Source organism: Drosophila yakuba, chromosome 3R, assembly GCF_016746365.2.
Source record: "Drosophila yakuba strain Tai18E2 chromosome 3R, Prin_Dyak_Tai18E2_2.1, whole genome shotgun sequence".
Lineage (NCBI taxonomy): Eukaryota > Metazoa > Arthropoda > Insecta > Diptera > Drosophilidae > Drosophila > Drosophila yakuba.
In genome coordinates this window covers 3,515,416-3,534,168 of record NC_052530.2, presented here as the reverse complement: position 1 = coordinate 3,534,168, position 18,753 = coordinate 3,515,416, and the positions used below count along the sequence as shown (strand labels likewise).

At 39.6% G+C, this 18,753-nt stretch overlaps 2 protein-coding genes across 4 annotated transcripts; both read left to right on the top strand.

Moving 5' to 3' along the window:
* The first annotated feature begins 313 nt into the window (after positions 1-313).
* LOC6535376 (putative cysteine proteinase CG12163) lies at positions 314-18,660 on the top strand. 2 transcript variants are annotated; one of them, XM_002095990.4, is made up of 6 exons: positions 314-626; positions 7,541-7,957; positions 14,973-15,100; positions 17,109-17,855; positions 17,913-18,094; positions 18,151-18,660. In XM_002095990.4, the coding sequence occupies exons 1-6, from the start codon at positions 519-521 to the stop codon at positions 18,414-18,416; spliced, it is 1,848 nt and encodes a 615-aa protein (XP_002096026.1). In that variant the 5' UTR covers positions 314-518; the 3' UTR covers positions 18,417-18,660. The 2 variants fall into 2 exon arrangements, with proteins under 2 accessions (XP_002096026.1, XP_015047094.1); XM_015191608.3 differs by lacking the exon at positions 7,541-7,957 and having other exon boundaries at positions 318-626.
* On the top strand, positions 12,001-12,794 carry LOC26536268. 2 transcript variants are annotated; one of them, XM_015191610.3, is made up of 2 exons: positions 12,001-12,120; positions 12,193-12,794. In XM_015191610.3, the coding sequence occupies exon 2, from the start codon at positions 12,204-12,206 to the stop codon at positions 12,462-12,464; it is 261 nt and encodes an 86-aa protein (XP_015047096.1). In that variant the 5' UTR covers positions 12,001-12,120; positions 12,193-12,203; the 3' UTR covers positions 12,465-12,794. The 2 variants fall into 2 exon arrangements, with proteins under 2 accessions (XP_015047096.1, XP_039232467.1); XM_039376533.2 differs by having other exon boundaries at positions 12,004-12,124.
* Positions 18,661-18,753: the final 93 nt, after the last annotated feature.

Here is an 18,753-nt window from a genome sequence, read left to right as displayed (position 1 = left end):
AGTTTAGGGCGGTTTATAGGCGTGTCAACACACTTGCGCTGCATCTATATCTCTGGAGTCTGCATGCTTAATCTCAACTTTCCAACTGTTATAGTTCCTGAGATCTCGACGTTCATACGCACGGCCGGACGTGGGCAAATCGACTCGACTATTGATCTTGATCAAGAATATAAAAAACACTATCAAATCAAAAAAGGACGCTAGAAATATCGATAGCTAAATAGATCTAAAAATATCCTAAAATCCGACGCAATCGATACTTTAGAGAATACATCGATGCTCAAGAAATCGATAATTTGAGTAACAATCATCATCGGTCCACCCCTGACTCGCTGAAAACAAAGGTCAAAAACCACTAAACAGCAAAGGCGGCGTATTTCGTAAGCGGAACGTGAAACAATCGACTTCACCTGTGCGCGTGATTTGTGCTAACGTCATTCTGAAACGAGCGCACCGAAAATCGGCGAATTTTCTGACGGATATTTTTGAAGCCCCATCGCAGCCACTCACACGCTAAAATGAGGCTGTTTGCGGCAGCAACAGTTGCGCTTGTATTGCTTCTGTGCCAAGCAGCTGGCGAGGAGCTCGCGGAGGAGCGAGCGGGACAGGCACAGGGCGATGCGGAGGTGAGTGTGCGTGTGTTGTTTTGTTATGATTCAGCTTTTGTGAGGAAAAAGAAGTAACGTAATCCCCTCAAAATGACTAAGATTTGGGAGACGGGATAACGGTTCGACATTAGGCGGAAAATATGCAATTTTACAGTTAACTCTCATTTGCTCTCACCCGCTTGCTGAAAATCACATACACATAAGTTTACCTGCTCACCCACACCGAACACACCCATACTCACACAAATTCGCCATATTGGCTGATGTCCCTTGTTTTTTTCCTCGTTTACACGGACAAAAAAAACGTCAACTGTCCAGCCTCAGTGTCTGAAGTTTCATTTGAACAATGATTTTCACGTTTTAAAATCTGCGATAAAATTAAAAAAAAATGTTTAATTGCTTGTTTTAAGAATATTCCATTCTTTTAACTGTATTTCTCTGATGGGCTCTATTTTTTTTTTTTTTTCTATTCAGTGCTTTTATTGTTCCGCTTATCTATGCCTTTGTTTATTTTGCGACATATCAGCTGTTTGCTTATTTTTTACCGACAAAAACCTAATGATCCCCAGACTGCGTTGTTTTTGCAACTGCTTCTTATCGAGGTATTTTCAAATTGCTTTGTGTCCCCGGAATTGCGTTTTAATGTCTGCCTGTAAGTGCACTTTCCCACAAACGAAAAAGGAATTTAAAATCGAACAATCTATATATATTTATTGTCTTAATTGCTACCTCAATATATGTATGTATGTATATAAGGTTAGCAATTCTTTAGCATACTCACCGATTCAACTGATTATTTTAAAGTTTTTTTTAGCTGAATGAGCGTATTTAATATATCTTTGTTTAAAGTCCGGAGCTTCTACAGTAAATTGTTACGTAAACAAATGTATTTAGAAAGCCATGAGTATCTCACCAAACAATAGGCTTTTTTTTAGTTTCGCAACCGTCACCTACTATTAGTGTTTCTTGTTTGCATTAATAAATACAATGATAATACAGGCTGAACATAAATTTTGCAGCTAATTTTAAACTTAAGCGGAAATGAAATAAATAAATAATAGAAAACACTTAGATTTTTGTGGATAAATAATATTTTTAACTTTTTTATATGATATGCAACTTATGTTTTGTATAAATCTAAAAGAATTCCTTTGGCTAATCTTCTCTGTCTGTAACATTTGAACTTTAGTATTATTTCATTTTAAAGTATAAATTTATTTTTCGTAGAAATTTAAATAGAGGGGTAACCTTTATTAGGCAGTCTGAACGGCAGCCAATTGACTGCTAATAAGGTAGTAAATATGACCGAAGTTATGATATCAACTAAAATAAATAATTCGAGAAATTTGTCCAAACTTATCGGCACACTATTGCGAAAACCTGAACAGATTTGGAACTGTAATTAACCGATCCATGATTCAGATGGGGCACAGATTTCAATTTAAATAAATTAAACTTTCGGTTTGTGATACTTAAAAATGACCGTTTCCCCGCCCCTGTGCCACCAAGTAATGGGCCAGATTAATGACTAAGAGAGAGCACCGCATGGTGCCCCTTACCATCGAAGGAAAACTGGCCGGGCTTTGGGGTTATGCCATTTGGAGCATCGTCATCAATATCAATTAAATTGCCGGTATCCAGCAGGGCGAGAACGAAAACCAAAAAACAAAATAAAAATAGCATTCATCATACTCCGACAAGCAAAATATTTGTATATGCAAATAATTAAATATAACGTAAAAATGGTTCAACGAATTAAAGCCACAGCATTGTTGGTGTGAGGGGTTGCAATAGTTCGGACACTTGTATTAATTTCAAGCGTTGCATTTAAAATGTTGAATTTTAATTTGACGCATGCCTCAATGATAGCCAAAATAAGTTTAAATAAACGGAGTTTGAGAGCTAGCGGTGTTGGAGTCAACAGAGTATTACCCATCGCTCAACTATATTCTCATGCTAGAAACTATGTCAATCCAAAAAATGTATGAAAAAGACCATTTACAAACATAACAAGTTTCCTAAAAGAACAATAAATAATTATGCTGTCTAGATATTCTTTCTACCGCATTGCCTTGACTTGTATGTTGACTACGTTACATTTTTAGGACTAGAATTAAATATATATTATGGTTTTGGCACTCGTTCAAGATTCCCCGTGTGCTGAATTCAAATGGTATGCACGATAAAGCAAGCACGGAGACTAGAAAGAATGCATGGAAAAATTTGCATAAATGAATATTATTGCGGAACTATATACGCGTATAAAGAGGCACATATAACACATTTGCGCAAATACTTATGGGTACACACGAGTTTAATATGCGTACATAATATACATATTCATTCAGTCAAATTAGCGGCAAGATTCGCACAAAACATGTTTACTTACTTACGGGCCACTATTGTCTATCAAACTCTGCCAGCGGACTGGAGTGGTTGGGTGCTGTCATTTAAAAAATCAAATTGGATGATTCACAAACCACAAAAACAATTAAAAAAAAAAAAAAGATGCGGTGGATCTATCGACGGCTCTGCCAGCAAATTGTCGGCGGTTGTCAATTGGGCTTCTTCTTTCTGTCGTTTGGCCTTATTCAAATCAGCCCTGGAAGTGCTGAATCCGCTCGTCGAGGACCATCCATTGATCCATCCATTTTCTGGACATCCTTCGTATAATTTTGAGCATGATTTGTCGCCTAATAGAAATGTCAAAGAAAATTACGGCACTGGACTCACTAAATGATTTGGTCAACCCAAGATAACGAGCCCCAATCCCTCTCATTATAGCAACGCCGCCCCTATACAGAGGGCGCAAATTACTACCCAGTGGAACTGTTAAGGCAAAGTTTATAATGAGCTTGGCCAGGGGGGTCCATCTTTGGTTAAATGAAGGGGAGTGCGGCATGTGTGCGCTTGTGTCTCCATTAATTGATTGGAAATTTAAGCAGGCATCCCTTGTGCTGTTACATAAGCTATATAATTGAATATATAGAATCTTAACAAAGTTTAGATTTGTTTATCTGAAAGACTCCTATTGCTTATATCTTCTTATATATGTAAATTTAATTGTTGGGTTACTAAAAAAGTTTTGCTATATCCACCTCTTAATTTCTGCCAGCACTGTGCCATTGTGCCGTGGTGGAGCTACTCGGATTGCAATGGTTAATGCATAAGCTTAAAACTATGAGTGGAGGAGTCGGAGTCTATTGACTGAGGGTTGGGTTGCCGTGCCCTCATGCCATTATGCTATCATGGGGTGGCAGGTATGCAGGTATGAATCTGCAGGGCTCCTGATGCCTGAGAGCAGCCAATTATGCCAATATCATTCCATAGATGGTTGAGTGAGGCGTGGACGGAATTTAAAATTTCATTATCTGTTATTAGTTGGTGCAACGTATAGAATTTCCCAAATCAGTACATAAAATGTGTTATTTCTGGCGGAGTTGCCTGGAGAAAATAAGATTTTCGAAGGGATTGATTTATGGTCAAAAAGTAAAATGTATTAGTCCGGAATCGATGTATATATCGTATATTTCCAGACATCTATGTATAGTATGTATCAGCTGAGAAGTAACTGAGTTGAATTGAACAGCTATGGTTGCTTACGTGTACAAAAACGGCAATGAAAAAAACTCTCTTATATTTAGCATTTTGTTTTCTTATCCCTAACAAACATGAATGAGTTAAGCAAATGAGTTAGGCAAAAGAAAATGAAAACTACTCTATAAGGATCCACTGCATCCAAAATGTATTCAGAGCCCAGCACAAGCAGCAAAAACCTAGATTTTATTAAAAAAACAGCACAGTATTATGTAAATTCAGATTCACAGCAGGTTACGGAAGAGACCTCCTTTCATGGTTAATGTCTTTACTAACACTAAAACACTCCCACACCGTGCGCATCTCATCAAAGCCCAAAAGCGTAGCGTCTTCACCTTGGGCTCAAGTGTGTTGCACAACGCATATACTCAGACTCCTACTCAGATACGGATTTAGTAAGCTAACCAAACCCCCCGAAAATGTTATTCTCATACCGGTTTCTCGACTTGTGAATATGTGGGGTGGAGATGGGAATCACAGAGCCGGTCGTGCGCAAGTGGATTTCAAAATTTTTAGTGGGTTGCGTGAAAAAATTATGTCGCCGATGACAGAATATCGCCGCAATGATGATGCAGCGCTGCATTTATTTGCACGCCGAGCGGGCCAATCGCTTTAATTAAACTTTAATTAAAAGCAACTCAGCGACTGCGCCGCTACTAGTGTTTGTTCGCTAATGTTTGCAATGATTCAATTAAAGTTTTTCAACACTGGGTTAATACCAAGTCCCCTCGTTCCGAGGGCATTTCGTTTAATGCTTACCCGGAACCGTTTCCTCCGGCAGATTTTGTGTTTACACGCGAGTTCAGTAAGCCTCTGACTGGACAGGAGCTTATGGTGTTGGCACGATGTGTTGCCCAGATCAGGGAATTCAATGGGCTGATTGATGGAAAGTGTTTCGGAAAGCGCACCAAAACTCACGCATTAAGTACATATACGGCTTATGGCGGGTGGGGACTTTAAAAGCGCTTCTCAGTTAAATCAATTTTGCATAATTTAGGTTTGCACTATTGCACTATATTTATTGATTTATTGCATTATATTTGAGTTACTGAATAACTGAGTGAAATGAAATAAAACTTTCAGTTTTTAAGAAGACACTTTTTTACACTGGTCGGCAACACGAAATGCACTGCGTCTAAGCATCGAGCCCTAACCTTTTTATCCATTGTACCATTACCGAATGAGTACTTGGAACACTTTCTGGCATCAACCAGAATGGTCGGGTGACAGTCACCACTATCTATAATCCCTAGATGCGCTCAGTGCAGACGAGTGTGCTACAAGATGGCAACAGGCTTACGCCCAACTGAGTATTGCATAAATTGGTTGCTCTTATACCAAGGAGTTGCCAGGACAACAAACGGATCAAAGTGACCAGTGGGCGCTGCGCAGAACTTAAAAACCTATTATAATGTTTTTGAATGGCTTGTGATGTTCTTTAAAATACCATAAAGTTTAATTGAAAAACAAACTCCGGCAGAACAGTACATAACACAAACCTTCCATTGCTCCATCCCTCTATCGTCCTATTGTTTTTATCCCCGGTCCCTCAATTCACCGACTCAACATAATCAGCATCAGGCAGGCATCAACGTCGCTTGCAGTGACGCAACCGCTGTCAAAAGTTTTTATGCATTTTTCGGTTTTTGTCACGACGTCAGCGGCAATGAGGATGAACGACCAAAATGTCAACAAGACGCCTAGTTTTCCAGTCCCCCGAACCACCCGATGACCCCGTCCCACATCTTATCCTCATACCCTGCCGGCTGCTGTCAACTGCACTGTTTCAGCAGCAATAACAGAAATACACTCAGAAAACAAGAGAGAAGGCTATAGTCGAGTTCCCCGACTATCTGATACCCGCTACTCAGCTAGTGAAAGTGCGATGGAAAGTTTTCAACACTGACAGTTTTTGGCGGTTTGTGGGTGTTGGAGTGCGCGTGGCAAAAAGTTTTTTGGCAAATAGATAGAAATTTACAAGACTAAAACAAAAATGAAAAAATATCAAAACATTTTTCAAAAGTGTGGGCGTGGCATCTTTGGGCGGTTATTGGGCGTAAGTGTGGGCGTGGCAACATGAATCGACAAACTTGCGCTGCTTCTATGTCTCTGGATGGCTTAATCTCAACTTTCTAGCTTTTGTAGTTCCTGAGATCTAGACGTTCATACGGACGGACAGACGGACATGGCCAGATCGACTCGGCTATTGATCCTGATCAAGAATATATGGAAACGCTTCCTTCTGCCTGTTACATACTTTTCAACGAATCTAGTATACCCTTTTACTCTACGAGTAAAGGGTATAATTAGGGGTTTTCACATCAGCCATTAAGCCGTACTGTCACTATACTTTAAGATATTTAATTTTTTAAGTGGTCCAACCGAAGCAACACTAAAAGATAGTTGGCTGCCTTATTGTGATTTCCACTTTTAAAAATTATTGACTAACTGTCTGTCAAAGGCTTTCTGCATTTGTGTCTCATCATTTATCGATGGATTGTGCTGCAATGCTACCCAACGGGTTTGGTGTGGCACACTTAATTTAAGTTTCGTTACGGCGGTTAATTAGTTTTTGTGACCTGAAAAGCCCAGTCAAGCGTTGGCCAGTGATTGACCTGATTGGTCGTCGGATGTCCCGATCTATTGCTGCAGCTTGACCGCAATTGCAGTTGCAATCATGCGGAGTTCATTAGGCTTTAGGACCGGCTGACCGAGCAGGTGTACATCGATTAACGGGCTTTTGGGGGAGGTAGTCATGTGGTTTCATCTAAAACTAACCTAAAACCCCCATGTGGCGTAATTCTCTCCTGAATTAGAAATTAAGGGGATTTTCTCGCATTTGGATGCTTATAAGGTGTAACGCGCATTAATCAGTTTTAGTCACTTTAGTCCCACCAGAATACCATTCCTATCAATAAGAAATCTGTATGTTATTTATTTTGCATTAGAAATCATAATGATAATCAAGTGTTTAATTTAACAAAAACCATGCCTGTTTTATTCCTTGCTTGAATTGCGAACTAATTTGGTTTGACTGGTATAATAACTTGGAATCTTTCGATTAACCGTGTTGGAAAACTGGCTTAAGCTGGTTAGCCACACTGTATAGTACAATCACCACACGGTTTGGCTTACACCATTAAAACATCACCCACACCTTTACAAAGACGCACTAACTCCAATTTGGCATCTGGACACCAACGCTACAATTCCAACCGAATTCTCTATGTGTGTATCCTCAAATGAGTTTTGCCTTTTGTTTCGTCCTTTCCTACACCACACACCAATACGCAAACTCCACAATCCGTTCAAATCATCGAAACCCGAATAAATAGAGCACGGAAACTTCTGAAACGACAACGGATCAGACGGTCAGTGAGCCCCCGATTACGCTGGTCCATGTTCTGAATCCCGGCGAGCGGGAGTATTTGTCGCCCAACCTGATTGGTGTCCAGAACATTGCTATGACCTTCCTGCCCCTGTCGATGAACTTTGTGAATATCATCGATGCCTTTCGGGAAATCACCGCCGGAGTGCGCTATGAGATCCTGCTAAATGCGGTAAACACAAAGACTATGCAGCCGACGGATGCGGACATAATCTGCCGCCTGGTCATCCTGGAAAAGCCTTGGCTGCACACCCAATGGGGAGACAAGCACCGCGAACTGGTCACCTCCAATTGCACCGACACGGCGGAGAACTCGGTGGCCGCAGATCCAGCAGAGAAGGCACGACTGCTTAACGAGAAATACGTGAGTAATAGCATCTTTAATGGCGGTCAGAGGAAAGAACTAAACGACGCAGAGATGACCAATCTGGAGTCACAGATTCTCACTAACCTGGGATCTATGAAGCGGAAGGTCAGTCCTATCAAATCTGCTCCAACGGCTCCTGTTCCTGTGCCTTTTCCTGCTGCTCCTTCTCCTGGTGAGGTTGACTCTCTGAATTCCGCAGGTCCTGTTGCCCTAACCGCAACCATAACAGTCACAAAGCTTAGTCCACCTGATGACAATAATAAGATGGCCACGGCAATTAGCAATGGTGATGTGGAAGAAAAGAGATATGAGGCGGAGAATGTCGTAGCCACCACCGCAACCGCCATGGAGCTAAAAGAAAATGAGAAGCGTTGGCTCGACGATTTCCTATCGGTCGGTGCGTATAATTTTGAGAAAAGCCAAGAGAAGGGGCAGCAACAGGAGGAGACCTCCCGGGAGCAGAAGGACCATGATGTGGAGGCTACTACCATACCAACAGCATTATCATAAATATCCTCATTATCATCCCAAACACACACAGTCCCATTGTGCAAAGTATCTGTCTTTTACACGTAAATACCCATATTTTATACATACTCACCTTAAAGCGAACAATAAAAAAGGAAAATGTTATTTAATTGAATTTATTTAAGCTTGCCTTTTCACCTGATGACGATGATGAGGGTTGTGTTCGTCGGCATTGCGCGTTTTAGCTCCCCGCAGAACACTTATTTCACCTTAATAATCAAATGAGTTTTTGCTCTCAAATTACGGCCGCAATCTGTTTAACCCGCCGTATCTTAGCTGTATTCGTGGCACCTGTGTAGGGGCCATCTGCACCTGTCTATATGTGTTGGCTAGGGAGAGGGATTTCAAGTGTCGCTATGTATGAAAAGTTAAGCGTTTGGAGGCTCAGGATTCCCCTCCTGCTCGTCGTGTAGTGCCCACGGTGTCGACAGAAGCAGAAATACACCGAGTGCGAGGCAAGTGTTCTCATTATCCTCGTGCTCTACTTTTTCAGCGGTTGACTCTGTGATGCCACGCACAGTGGGTCTGGGCGATTTGTCCCCGGCGGTGGCTACTTTCCACCCGACTTAACGGTGAGAGCATAAGGGGTTAAAAAATTAATGACCCAATCTGAAAATTTAATAGTAACGACACTACTCTAGCGCATGGGTTTTCTATGTGTGAGCCATTTCATCGCAATCAATAGATTGCAAAAATGTGAGCAAAAGTATTTACATTGCAGCATATTGAATTCAAACTAAAAGGGCATTTGGTCATGACCAGATTTAGTAATTTAATACTTAATCACTGAAACTTTAACATCATTTAATTACTTTGTTTAAATTCACATACCTAAATTATATATAAATATAAATTATATCTGAACGCGGTAACTCGTTTTAATCTGTGTTGGACATGTTCAACAATCGGAAATTCCTTTAGCCACATTATTTCCAACCCATATGAGTGCCTAATGAGCTCTTGGAAAAGTCATCGCGAAATAAATTAATAAAGTGCTTTGAAAACGAGAACCATTCAATTGGATTTATGGCAAATGTCAGGAAGTATAGCACTTAACTGTCTATACATCCAAATAAATTTTACGGATCATTGCACACTGCTCCCAACCACAGGAGCCACCTAGTCTATCCCCTGTGGCCCCAGGACCGAGGAAACATCATTTACGATATAATTCTAATTAAAATACAGATTTGAACTAACAGTTCTCGTGTCGATGCTGGGATATCAGCAGCGCTGGGATGTGATGGGCTGGAACGGGTTGAATACGAGTAGTAGGCCAGGCCAGTTGAATTGAGGCTGGAAAAGGGAGTGGTGAACAGGCAGCTTAATGAATTCATGGTCGGGCACAGTGACTCGCAGGGACTTGTGTTCCTGTATTTTTATAGCCGTTACTCGTAGAGTAAAAGGGTATACTAGATTCGTTGAAAAGTATGTAACAGGCAGAAGGAAGGGTTTCCGACCATATAAAGTATATATATTCTTGATCAGGACCAATAGCCGAGTCGATATGACCATGTCCGTCTGTCCGTCTGTCCGTCCGTATGAACGTCGAGATCTCAGGAACTACAAAAGCGAGAAAGTTAAGATTAAGTATACAGACTCCAGGGACATAGACGCAGCGCAAGTTTGTCGATTCATGTTGCCACGCCCACTCTAACGCCCACAAACCGCCCAAAACTGCCACGCCCACACTTTTGAAAAATGTTTTGATATTTTTTCATTTTTGTATTGGTCTTGTAAATTTCTATCGATTTGTCAAAAAACTTTTTGCCACGCCCACTCTAACGCCCACAAACCGCCCAAAGCTGCTACGCCCACACTTTTGAAAAATGTTTTGAAATTTTTTCATTTTTGTATTGGTCTTGTAAATTTCTATCGATTTGCCAAAAAACTTTTTTCCACGCCCACTCTAACGCCCACAAACCTCCAAAAACTGTGTTTAAGACTCTCCTTCTCCCTTCCACTAACTGAGTAACGGGTATCAGATAGTCGGGGAACTCGACTATAGCGTTCTCTCTTGTTAATTATACACACGTCATGGCCATTACATTCCATTCGGTGTTGTTGTCGCAGCTAGGAGACCTGTACTCCAAAAATTCTTCCACTGCATTTCCGTTAGAAAGTATACAAAGTCGCAAATACATTAAAACCAAGGGAGAACGCTATAGTCGAGTTCCCCGGATATCTGATACCCGTTACTCAGCTAGTGGCAAACAGGATTTTGGCAAATCGAGAAAAATTTACAAGTATAAAAAAATTGTAAAACATTTTTCAAAATATTATAATGTAAAAATTATAATTCTACCTTTTCCCCAACATATATGTTTTTCTAGCCCTTGTAGGCCATGTTTTTAGTGTCATTCTATCTGCAGTCCTCATTCGCATTCGCCATTCCCGTTGATCGGATGCGTCAGCAGGAGCAGACATTTGGCTCCTGGCTGTGGATGTGTCAGAGACACAAATCGGCGAACGAATATCCAGCCAAAATGTTTGGTTTAATTGGTTTTGTGTTCCGCATTGAATGGTTTATGGGTCACATGTGTCTGTCGATGTTTCTGTTGCCGTATATCACAATTTTGGGGGATGTCTTTGGACCGTCATGTTCCTCGCCCCAACTCTTCCAGCCACGTGTACTAGAACGATGGGTCGTTTTGTCAGATTCAGTAATGTAAATTCAGACATGTCCTTGTTTCATCTACATTCGTATATAATTATACAGTAGAGTAAGTTAAAAGGGTATACTATACTCGTTGATAAGTATGTAACAGGTAAATGGAAACGCTTCCGACCATATAAAGTATATATGTACATATATTCTTGATCAGGATCAATAGCGACGTCGGTCTGGCTATGTCCGTCTGTCCGTCCGTATGAACGTCGGGGTCTCACAAACTATAAAAGCTTGAATGCATTAATTAAGCATGCTATAATTAAGCATTCAAATTGACGTTTGTTGTTATATGTTGACCCACGATACCACAATTGCAGAAAAAACTGTTTGCCACGCCCACTCTAATGCCCACAAACTGCCCAAAACTGCCACGCCCACAGTTTTGAAAAATGTGTTGAATTTTTTTGATTTATTTTTTAATTATTACTTGTCTTTTGCCAATTTCTATCAACATGTCAAAAATATTGATGAGCTTTCTCGTTCGCACTCCCTCTAGCTGAGTAATGGGTATCTGATAGTCAAGAAACTCGAGTAAATCGTTCTCTCTTGTTTATGTTTCCTTCATAACCCCACTCCCCTTGGTGTCGATGCTCAGATGTGGTGACAGCTGTGTTACTGTTTGTTTCCGTGTTCCGTAATTAGGAAAAGATCAACGAACTTTTAGACAGCAAGCAAAGGGTTGATTCGGCCTGTCTTTTGCCTTGATCCGCAAAATGCCTGTGTGGATAATATTCTAAGGCTTATCGAAATCTTCACTAAACTGTTTCTTTTCCAATATTAAAAAAAAATTAGATATAAGGACCCCCTCATTTCCATATAGCAAAATATTTCGAAAATAAAGGTCAAAGTAGGGCGAAAGCAGTTGTCAGTGTCGTTTGCGTCCCAGTCCAAATTCAGTCCACATTACTCGGTAAACTCAATCCGAAGCCACTAGACAATACTTTTTCTATTATTTTATAAGGTGGGTAAGATATCTATTTTCTTAAATTTGTATAGATTGATAAATTTATTTTTATAAATACGGTTTGTGCAGAAATTCCTTCCATGATGAAGCAATACGCACTGACAACCTGCATTCGTCGCATCTGGATCATGTCCGGATGGCTGCGCCAGGAGGCGGCAATAGCAGCAGGCATGTTGGTGGTGCAGCGACATCAGGTCGAACTGACGGAGCAGAAGGAGGAGCTCGAAGTCGGACAGCAGGCTGCACCCAGTGGCGGCGACGTGGGTGTCGACTCGCAAGGAAGACTACGGCGTGTGCGGCTGCTAGACGACTACATCCTGCCCTTTGAATGTGGTGTTTGATTCTTGATCTGCAACTCCTGTTCACCGATCTGGTTGTGCGCTAGAGCGTAGTTAGTTAATTACGCATTCGAATTAGTTCGATGGTCTGATTCGTAAAACCATTTTTCCAAATTTACATAACATAACATAAATTTTAATCGAAAAAATAGTCAAAAAAATATCAGTCCTTGTTAATGTACAGTTTATATTTTCAAAATAAGTTCGCGTTAGCGAATTCAAAATTAAACAATAATAGTTTCTCAGTTGTGATTAAAATAGTTCTGCTATTCCATTTTCAAATTTGGAATTAGCCCAGAATTAAATGGCATGTGTCTGTCAGTATGAACTAAATTTTTAACCATTTAAACTAATGACAATTAAAAACGCCTTCAAAGCCCTCGTTTATTAGATTCCATTCCACTCATCTAGTGGAAGTGCAACCATGATGTACCCGGCCTACCATAGGAAAAAATATATTTTTGGCAAAATTGTTTTTTTATTCAAAACAGTTCCCTTCAAGAGTGATACACTGAATATAGCGACCCTCCCATTTTTCGATACCATTTTTGTAGTACGATTTGTCCTTTGCTTCAAAATAGACCTCAGTTTTGGTAATCATCTTTTTATACCCGTTACTCGTAGAGTAAAAGGGTATACTAGATTCGTTGAAAAGTATGTAACAGGCAGAAGGAAGCGATTCCGACCATATAAAGTATATATATTCTTGATCAGGATCAGTAGCCGAGTCGATCTGGCCATGTCCGTCTGTCCGTCCGTCTGTCTGTCCGTCTGTCCGTATGAACGTCGAGATCTCAGGAACTACAAAAGCTAGAAAGTTGAGATTGAGTATACAGACTCCAGGGACATAGACGCAGCGCAAGTTTGTCGATTCATGTTGCCACGCCCACTCTAACGCCCACAAACCGCCTAAAACTGCCACGCCCACACTTTTGAAAAATGTTTTGATATTTTTTCATTTTTGTATTGGTCTTGTAAATATCTATCGATTTGCCAAAAAACTTTTTGCCACGCCCACAAACCGCCCAAAGCTGCTACGCCCACACTTTTGAAAAATGTTTTGATATTTTTTCATTTTTGTATTGGTCTTGTAAACTTCTATCGATTTGCCAAAAAACTTTCTGCCACGCCCACTATAACGCCTACAAACCGCCAAAAACTGTGTTTAAGACTCTCCTTCTCCCTTCCACTAGCTGAGTAACGGGTATCAGATAGTCGGGGAACTCGACTATAGCGTTCTCTCTTGTTATTCAATGAAAATGTCTTCCCATCTCGCTTTGGAAAGGGTTCATCGTGTGCAGTCCACTCGGATGACTGACTCATTTTACCACGTCAAAACTTAGTATACCAATACCAAATGGTTAATTTTTCTAGGGCAGTGCCTCAAAACTCATTATCAAGCCAAGTTTTTGTATCAGCTGTATTTTTTCCCTTCAAAAAAAGTATTTTTATACCCGGTACTCGTAGAGTAAAAGGGTATACTAAATTCGTTGAAAAGTATGTAACAGGCAGAAGGAAGCTTTTCCGACCATATAAAGTATATATATTCTTGATCAGGATCAACAGCCGAGTCGATATTTTTTCATTTTTGTATTGGTCTTGTAATATTCTATCGATTTGCAAAAAAACTTTTTGCCACGCCCACTCTAACGCCCACAAACCGCCCAAAGCTGCCACGCCCACACTTTTGAAAAAGGTTTTGATATTTTTTCATTTTTGTATTAGTCTTGTAAATTTCTATCGATTTGCCAAAAAACTTTTTGCTACGCCCACTCTCATGACCAAAAACCCCAAGAAGACTCTCCTTCGCACTTCCACTAGCTGAGTAACGGGTATCAGATAGTCGGGGAACTCGAAATTCTTTTTTATCCATTTTCTTCACAATAGCACTCAAAATGCTATATCTCACATACTAATGAACCCACAGCTGACAAATTCATAAACATGCTTTTTAAAGTTTGGGGTTCAGTAAAAATCATATGGATTGATTTTATAAAATACGTTTTACTGTGGTAGTCCGGGGACTTATCAATTGACCTAGAAAATATGAACCTGGTGGCGTTTACATTTATTGTAATTGTAATGTGTAATGGAGGTAATAAGCTTGTGCTACGTCAATGGAATGTGGATGCCCAAACTAAACATTCTAGCTTTTTGTTCCGAAGATTTCGACGTTCTTACGGACATACGGACGGATGGACCTGCTGACGGACATATTCAGATCGAATCGACTAGTGATACTGTATACTGTGATAGTGATTACTATCAAGTAACTCTATAAAACATAAACCAAAAAAGTTCAAGCATTTGCTCATATAATATAAAGTTATACTAGAAATAGTCGGAAAATAATAGAATCTCTAAATGTTATATCGCTGTAACCAAATTATGTTTTATAAATTGAAAGTGATATACGACGATGCTGTTACTGCTTATATAAATAAGCTAGAATAATATGTTTACAGTCTGAGCCCATTATCCCAGTTTTTTATGTATACATTTTTTTTCCAGGTCCATCGCAGTAGACGTAGCGCAAACGATATCTTTGGTGGGCATAAGGCTTACGATGAAGAGGCGGCGAAGGCGCAGCTGCAAAAATCTCTTGACAAACTGACCGCGGGTGAGGGTCCCCATTACAAGTAAGTCACCATCCTAAATGTTTGTATTAATGTATTCTGTAGAGTAAAAGGGTATGCTAGATTTCTTACAAACAGCGTAAAAGAAAGCGTTCCCGACCATATGACTATATAAGCTCAAAGAAGCTGGGTCCGCAAAAATCGAATTTTTGAAATTTGAAAGGTGGAATCGTTTGACCATGTTTGACCACCAATTACTTTTTTTTGACCACGTCCAGTTTTGAAGATATGGAATTTCAAAAATTTTCGAACTTAAAAAAGTTGACTTTTTTGAACTTTTTTTTTTTAATCGCAATTACTTCGTTTAACCACCCTTTAGAATTAAAAAAAAAACTTTTAGTTTAGAAAATATAAGCACTTAAGCAATTAGGCATTTTTCATACCTCAAAACTAAATATTTTCAAACAAAATCGTTTGACCATCCTTTAAAAATGCTTTTTATCGTTTGACCACCCTTTAATATTTTTTTTTTATTTGCTTACCCTTAAAAAAAAATATTTTTGTTTGCCCAACTCTTGAAACTAAATATTTTCAAAAAAAAATCGTTTGACCATCCTTTAAAATTGCATTCTATCGTTTGACCACCCTTCAAAAATTATTTTTTTCGTTTGCTTACCATTAAAAAAAATAGAAACAATTTCCCACCTCTTAAAACTAAATATTTTCAAAAAAAATCGTTTGACCATTCTTTAAAATTCCATTCTATGATTTGACCACCCTTCAAAAATTATTTTTTTCGTTTGCTTACCCTTTAAAAAAAATAAAAACGATTTCCCACCTCTTAAAACTAAATATTTTCAAAAAAAATCGTTTGACCATCCTTTAAAATTGCATTCTATCGCTTGACCACCCTTCAAAAATTATTTTTTTTGTTTGCTTACCCTTAAAAAAAATTAAAACGATTTTCCACCTCTTAAAACTAAATATTTTCAAAAAAAAATCGTTCGACCATCCTTTAAAATTGCTTTTTATCGTTTGCCCACTTCTACAAATTGTTTTTATTATTAATTTTATTGTTTCATATGAAATTGTTGTTGCTCAGCATAAGGAACTAGTGAAGAATAAGCAGAATACACAATAATGTTTTTGTAATACATACATATGTACGTATGTATGCATTGTCAAAGCGGCAAGTACCACGTGTGCGTGTGAATTGGCGCCACAGCTTACTGAAAGTAATTTTATATGAACCAGAAAAAAAACAATTGTGTTTGCTTTACCATATTGTTATCCAACATAATTTGGAGTTTTCATAAGCATTTCATTTTTTATTCAATTTGATTTTTTCAGTGCAGAACCGAAAACGTGTATTTGGGTTTTATTTATATGCATGTGTTGGTTCTATGCAAATACACCTCCGGTCCTTATTCGTTTCTTGGGGAAAGAAAGAGAAAGAGAGAGTATTTTGCCTAAATTATGAGATTTAAATTTTGTTTGAAAATGTTTTTTTTAATGGTAAGCAAACGAAAAAAATAATTTTTGAAGGGTGGTCAAACGATAGAATGCAATTTTAAAGGATGGTCAAACGATTTTTTTTTTGAAAATATTTAGTTTCAAGAGTTGGGCAAACAAAAATATTTTTTTTAAGGGTAAGCAAATAAAAAAAAAATATTAAAGGGTGGTCAAACGATAAAAAGCATTTTTAAAGGATGGTCAAACGATTTTGTTTTTAAAAATTCTAAAGGGTGGTCAAACGAAGTTATTGCGATTTAAAAAAAAAAAGTTCAAAAAAGTCAACTTTTTTAAGTTCGAAAATTTTCGAAATTCCATATCTTCAAAACTGGACGTGGTCAAAAAAAAGTAATTGGTGGTCAAACATGGTCAAACGATTCCACCTTTCAAATTTCAAAAATTCGATTTTTGCGTACCCAGCTTCTTTGAGCTGACTATATAACGCGTCCAAACATTTTAAAAATGTTTAGATTTATTTTTAAAATTTTATAGAATGCTTTTATATTTGCTTCATTATAATTTACGATTATAATTGATTCGCCCATTTTGTGTATTTTAGAATCGTTAAAGTATACTCAGCTTCGCGACAAGTGGCTTCGGGCATCTTGACTCGTATCGATGCGGATCTAATCGATGGCTCGGAAGAGCAGCACCGATGCGTCGTGGATATCTGGACACAGGTCTGGGTGAGAAAGGATGAACACGAAATCACCTTTAAGTGCCGCAACCAACCGGTGGTCCAGGCCCGACACACGCGATCCGCGGAGTGGGCCGAAAAAAAAACCCACAAGAAGCACAGCCATCGTGCTCTTGACAAGGCGGACCACCTCTTTCATAAGTTTCAGGTGCGGTTTGGCCGTCGCTACGTGAGCACCGCCGAGCGCCAGATGCGCCTGCGCATTTTCCGTCAGAACCTAAAGACTATCGAGCAGCTAAACGTCAACGAGATGGGCAGCGCCAAGTACGGCATCACGGAGTTTGCTGACATGACCAGCTCGGAATATAAGGAACGCACGGGACTCTGGCAGCGCAATGAAGCAAAGGCCACTGGCGGATCAGTGGCTGTCGTACCGGCTTACCATGGTGAACTGCCAAAGGAATTTGACTGGCGGCAGAAGAATGCTGTCACCCAGGTAAAAAACCAGGGATCCTGCGGTTCATGCTGGGCGTTTAGTGTGACGGGAAACATTGAAGGTCTGCACGCCGTGAAAACAGGCGATTTAAAAGAGTTCTCCGAGCAGGAGCTGCTTGACTGTGATACCACTGATAGTGCCTGCAACGGCGGCCTCATGGATAATGCTTACAAGTAAGTTATGCGCAAATGGACGTTATAATGTACTACTTATGCAATACTTTTTTACAGAGCCATTAAGGATATTGGCGGCCTAGAATACGAAGCTGAGTATCCATACAAGGCCAAAAAGAATCAGTGCCACTTCAACAGGACTTTGTCTCACGTTCAGGTTGCTGGTTTTGTGGATCTGCCCAAGGGAAATGAGACCGCCATGCAGGAGTGGCTGCTCACCAATGGTCCCATTTCGATCGGTAAATCGATGACAAAGATAAGCTCTGAAGCCCACTAAAACAGTTGATATTTCTAGGCATTAATGCGAATGCTATGCAGTTCTATCGCGGCGGTGTGTCCCATCCGTGGAAAGCCCTGTGTTCTAAGAAAAACCTAGACCACGGAGTTTTGGTTGTGGGGTATGGCGTCTCCGAATATCCGAACTTCCATAAAACCCTGCCCTACTGGATTGTGAAAAACTCGTGGGGTCCGCGCTGGGGAGAGCAGGGCTATTATCGCGTCTATCGTGGTGACAACACTTGCGGGGTCAGTGAAATGGCCACTTCGGCTGTGCTTGCCTAGACTTGATTTGAGTCCAATTATATACATACATACGACTACATCTAGGTTAATATATTCAATTCAGTCATTATCTTTGTGTGCAATTCCGTTTTATTGTTCTTTAACCGACACGATGAGGGAGTCGGTAAATTTTAAGGCTTCGCCTATATAGTATAATCATTTCTGGCATCTGTAATCTCACGAAAAAATCTACATCCAAATATTCCGCTTTAAATTGAAATAACAAATTGTAAAAGAACTTAAACTTGAAAGGGGTTTTTTTTTGGCACAAAAGAGGTTGAATCAAAGGCAGCCTTGGCCGCAGCAACAGTTAGTCATAGAAAATTGGATCAAACAG

Excerpts from the sequence above, each read along its gene's own strand:
- LOC26536268 (XM_015191610.3), top strand. The coding sequence starts at position 12,204 with ATGATGAAGCAATACGCACTGACAACCTGCATTCGTCGCATCTGGATC.
- LOC6535376 (XM_002095990.4), top strand. The coding sequence starts at position 519 with ATGAGGCTGTTTGCGGCAGCAACAGTTGCGCTTGTATTGCTTCTGTGC. Across the intron at positions 15,101-17,108 it reads GGTGAGGGTCCCCATTACAA|AATCGTTAAAGTATACTCAG; the intron begins GTAAGTCACCAT and ends TGTGTATTTTAG. Across the intron at positions 17,856-17,912 it reads CTCATGGATAATGCTTACAA|AGCCATTAAGGATATTGGCG; the intron begins GTAAGTTATGCG and ends ACTTTTTTACAG.